The sequence below is a fragment of the Bison bison genome, unplaced genomic scaffold (assembly GCF_000754665.1).
Source record: "Bison bison bison isolate TAMUID 2011002044 unplaced genomic scaffold, Bison_UMD1.0 scf7180017864061, whole genome shotgun sequence".
Taxonomy (NCBI): domain Eukaryota; kingdom Metazoa; phylum Chordata; class Mammalia; order Artiodactyla; family Bovidae; genus Bison; species Bison bison.
In genome coordinates this window covers 7796856-7798124 of record NW_011494633.1, presented here as the reverse complement: position 1 = coordinate 7798124, position 1269 = coordinate 7796856, and the positions used below count along the sequence as shown (strand labels likewise).

Sequence of the window (1269 nt, the reverse complement as noted above, 5' to 3'; positions counted from 1 at the left end):
CCTGCCGCTGGCCTGTCACTCTGGAGTCTGTATGTTCTACTTATTTGTCCTCCCAACAAACTGTCAACTGGTTTGCATAGTTGTGATACACAGATGTGCAAACTGAAAGCCAAGTCTGTGAGTGATGTGTGCAACACCAGAGAGGCAAAGAACAGGGACTCACTCTCCTAACCCAGAGACTGTGCTGCCTCCGAATTCCCCCTATTATATGGGGAGGGGCCAGGTCAAGGCATTTTTCTTGCAGGCAACTGTCCACAGTCCCTCCATGTCGAAGCAACTGATGGGTGAGCACTGCTTGCTACTCCTCTCCTGCCCCAGCTGACGTGTCCCTGAGCCCTCAGCTCCCTTGCCTAGGATTGGCTTCCCAGCCCTGGACCACGAAGCCCCATAGCATCTGTGCCTCCTTTACCAGGTCCTATGGCAGGTGGGGTGCAGGGGAGCCTGCAGGGCTGCCCAGCCACCCCCACCCCATCATTCACTCTGGCTTCTCTGCCTCTAGGATCACAGCACCAGGACACTGGGTGTTTTCTCGCCTACTCTTAGTGCATTTTCATCACGGTTGCTTTAGAGACTTTGTTAGTACCTATAACCTCTTACCTGCTCCGCTAGGCACCAAACAGGAACCAACAACTATATGCTCCCTTTAAAGATGAAAAGTTGGGGGATGCAGAAATGTGATCGTTCCCCTCTACAGGCAGTGAAAGATGGAGCCTGATATGGGGTCCACTGCTGTTTCCACTCGGGGTCCTTCCCAATGACAGGCTTCTGTGTCACTTTATAATTCAGGGAAGGTGGGACCTGATGTCATCGTGATTGTAACCCAGCTCTCCTGGGCTTGGGGAGTCCCAGGGAGGGAGACTGAGTTGCAGGAAAAGCAATATTTTACAAATTCAATGTGACCTGTCATCTGTCTGGCCTCCACATTTTGCGCTCTGATAGGAGGATGAACTGTCCACACTTTAAAGACTCACCTGGGAGACTACCAGGTCCCTGGTCCCTGTGATTCCTGACAGGTCAGCGTCGGTGAATATTTTCTTAATGCCCATCTGGGAGAGGGTGTCATTCAGTTCATAGTTGCTTTTGATGGAAAATTTTGGCAGGTAGAGTTCATGTATTCGTCTAGGAAACAAGGAAAATAAATTTGAACACCTGCTTGAAAAGATGTCTGCCTTTTCCCACCTCACAGCATGGTCTTCCAAGGATTCCTCTTAACCAACCCCCTTCTCCCTGGAATAAGGACTCCTGTTCTCAGTTTCTAGACCCCTCAGG

At 50.6% G+C, this 1269-nt stretch overlaps 1 protein-coding gene across 2 annotated transcripts in view; it reads right to left on the bottom strand.

Annotated features, from left to right (window-relative positions):
• Positions 1-935: 935 nt before the first annotated feature.
• The window catches only part of LOC104985853 (serpin A3-3), a 6498-nt gene continuing 6164 nt past the window's right edge, over positions 936-1269 (bottom strand). For both annotated transcript variants that reach the window (XM_010836251.1, XM_010836252.1), the window contains exon 4: positions 936-1119. In XM_010836251.1, the coding sequence (XP_010834553.1) occupies positions 960-1119 (160 nt within the window). In that variant the 3' untranslated portion in view covers positions 936-959. The remainder of the gene's footprint in view (positions 1120-1269) is intronic.